The following is a 3,110-nucleotide window of genomic DNA, read 5'->3' as shown; positions in this document are numbered from 1 at the left end:
ATTTAACCTTCAAGTGACTGAGTGGGATCATCTTTGAGTCTTGAAATAGATGTGTGTTTTTTACTATTAATGTGGGCTTGATTTTATTGTAATTTTGCACTTCTAATCAATAAAATGTCACATTTGGCAATAGACCACGGCTAGTTCTGCTGAAGTAGTAAGATTTACTGCTGCAGAGGCCTTGAGGCATTTACTTAATGCCCAGAGTAGCAAGACAAACAGGTCATGGGTCATTAATGGACACGAGCTCCTTTTTGTGTAACAATGGTATCTGTCTTCGATAAAGAAAACAGTAGATGGATCATAAACGCAACTGGAGACATAAAAAAGTGTTACTGTATAAAATGTAAAGCTTTCACATTACGTTAAATGGCCTATCATTTTAGGCCCTTAAATAGCTTGGCCGTCTGAGGTGTATTGATATATATATATCGACATAGAGGGTATTAAAAGATAACACAACCATGCACACAGACTAAAAACCTTCTTTCATTGGGACAGCCAATGTTTACACATTAATGACTGAATGTATTCATTCCAGGTGTGTAATATTGTAGCCGGTCAACGATGCATCAAGAAACTGACAGATAATCAGACCTCAACTATGATTAAAGCCACAGCTCGCTCCGCACCGGACAGGCAAGAAGAGATCAGCAGACTGGTGAGTTGCAGAGGGAAGTGTTTGATGGAGGCCGTGCATCATTTTGAAATGACTGATTTATAGTACAAGGTGGAGACGGTGAGATATAATACAAGTCCTTTACTCTCTACAGATGAAGAATGCCAACTTCAACCTGGACCCGTACATTCAGGAGTTTGGGATCAAGGTGAAGGATGACATGGCCGAGGTGATGGGCAGAGTATTGCCAGCCCCTATTCTGCAGTACGGAGGACGGGTAAGGCACGGTTCATTCGTCAACCTGAACATATCGACTTTTATGTTGTCAAGAATGCAGCCATTTAGTTGTGTGTGTTTCACACAGAGCAGAGTGTTGACAGATTAAAAGACAAGTTTGAAAGCTTGACTCCTTTGGTGAGGGCATGTGGTGGCTCTTTTGTGATCTCTGTGTGATTTGCTTATATGGTTTGGATGAAGGGTTTACTGCAAATCAATACAAAGAGTGATCGCTTTTATCCTATAAAGAGGGGCAGATTAGAGTGATCTCTTTGATGATTATAGGGTAGATGGGTAGAGCACAAGGAGTGATTGAATTATTTGATGTTTATTAGTCTATGTGGATCATATCCCATTTCCCAACTGAATACCGATGCAGGATTTTGAGAATTTCTGAGACAGGGCTTTCCACTTTTGGAAGAATAGTATCCTTTATCTCCAGTCATGCTTCAAGTGGCGCTCACACAGGAAGAGACTCGTTTTGACATGTCGATCACAGACTGAGGAAAATGAGTGAATTTCTGTAACTGACTGTTAGTTTGTTAGTAGACACACTAAGCTCTTGACCTTGGAAACTCTGTTTTTGCTTTAATTTGTCGTCTCTCTGTACTTTTGCTATAAATGTGACCTGATTTGGCTTAAACTGTCTCTCCCGGTCCTTTCTTTTTTACAGAACCGTGCCATAGCTACACCCAACCAGGGAGTGTGGGACATGAGAGGGAAGCAGTTTTATAATGGCATTGAGATCAAAGTGTGGGCTATTGCCTGCTTTGCCCCCCAGAAACAGTGCAGAGAAGAGGTGCTCAAGTAAGTACTAATGAGCACAAGCAGATGATTTTGTCGAAGGGGAGGGGGATTAAATAATTTCTGCTCATGGCTGTTTCTTTCATAAGGTTAGTTATTTTTAAATGAGCTTTTGCACAGAAGAAAAACAATCCTTCTCTTATGTTGTTTATTCCTCCTATATGTAATATCCCAAAGACAGAAAATAATAAGTTAAAAACGTTATCTCGGAGATGCTTTATACGCTCATCTGTTTGTTCATCTCAGGAACTTCACAGACCAGCTTCGTAAAATCTCAAAGGATGCTGGGATGCCAATTCAGGGCCAGCCATGCTTCTGTAAATATGCCCAGGGAGCGGACAGCGTGGAGCCCATGTTCAGACACCTGAAAAACACATACTCTGGACTTCAGCTCATCATCGTCATCCTGCCAGGAAAAACTCCTGTCTATGGTAACTTGTATTTGATACATGTGGTTTGCCATAATTTTCTCAAAACAAATGAAATACTGTTGCTCAAAGTAGTCAAAAAACTCCTGAAGCATTTGGTCAAATGGGAGTATTAAAAAGCTCCCAATAAACTAGAATCATGTTTTGTTTTTGTTTTGTCGTGTGAGTAATTTCCAAACTTTTTCCTTTAGCGGAGGTAAAGCGTGTGGGTGACACCCTCCTCGGCATGGCCACGCAATGTGTCCAGGTTAAGAACGTGGTGAAGACGTCGCCACAGACTCTGTCCAACCTCTGCCTCAAAATCAATGTGAAGCTGGGAGGGATCAACAATATCCTGGTGCCTCACCAACGGTGAGCTTCTGTTTGACCCGTTTTTAATTAGTTGCACATATTTATGGTATCTTGAGTTAGGTGATGAGTGATGCTGACACATAGGTGTAAAGCGCTGACAGTGGTAGTAGACTTGAGTTTTCTATCAAAATCCTGCTGGATGACATGGTGATCGTTTGAATACGTTTCAGTAATATGACTCACCAACAGCAGCCCTTCACTGCCTTTATGAGTGTGTGTAATTTGCATCACCTCCTCCATTTGCTGTCTCAGGTCAGCAGTGTTTCAGCAGCCGGTTATCTTCCTGGGAGCAGATGTCACACACCCCCCGGCTGGAGATGGCAAGAAGCCCTCCATTACTGCTGTAAGTCTCGGAGATTACGCCTTCATTAAACGACACTAGATGATTTTAAATACAATCTCAGGAAAAGGAAGGGAATGTGCAACCACGGTGTGTCACAAAGCCTGGCCACTTTTCAAATCTAGGCGTGCAGGTTAAACCCATGGGTGGGCAATACTGGTGTGCTTTTGGCTCTGGTAACTTGTGAACAGCCTTTTTCATTGTTACTGGCTAAAGTTGCTTACTTGATGAAAAGACATTTGAGTTATTTAAAAATGTGAATAAGTATAATGAAGCACTAGTTTTTGTTTGG

At 41.6% G+C, this 3,110-nt stretch overlaps 1 protein-coding gene across 1 annotated transcript in view; it reads left to right on the top strand.

The window, feature by feature from the left end:
* Window positions 1–3,110, top strand: part of ago1 (argonaute RISC component 1) — a 24,160-nt gene that overhangs the window by 15,269 nt on the left and 5,781 nt on the right. The window contains exons 9-14 of the mRNA XM_005736067.1: window positions 542–661; window positions 774–896; window positions 1,569–1,702; window positions 1,946–2,130; window positions 2,319–2,478; window positions 2,731–2,821. Coding sequence (XP_005736124.1) covers window positions 542–661; window positions 774–896; window positions 1,569–1,702; window positions 1,946–2,130; window positions 2,319–2,478; window positions 2,731–2,821 — 813 coding nt within the window. The remainder of the gene's footprint in view (window positions 1–541; window positions 662–773; window positions 897–1,568; window positions 1,703–1,945; window positions 2,131–2,318; window positions 2,479–2,730; window positions 2,822–3,110) is intronic.

The sequence above is a fragment of the Pundamilia nyererei genome, unplaced genomic scaffold (genome assembly GCF_000239375.1).
Source record: "Pundamilia nyererei isolate P.nyererei 1_Seehausen unplaced genomic scaffold, PunNye1.0 scaffold00067, whole genome shotgun sequence".
In the NCBI taxonomy this organism is placed as follows: Eukaryota; Metazoa; Chordata; class Actinopteri; order Cichliformes; family Cichlidae; genus Pundamilia; species Pundamilia nyererei.
Note: the sequence above shows the minus strand (reverse complement) of the source record. Positions and strands in the feature narration are given on the sequence as shown.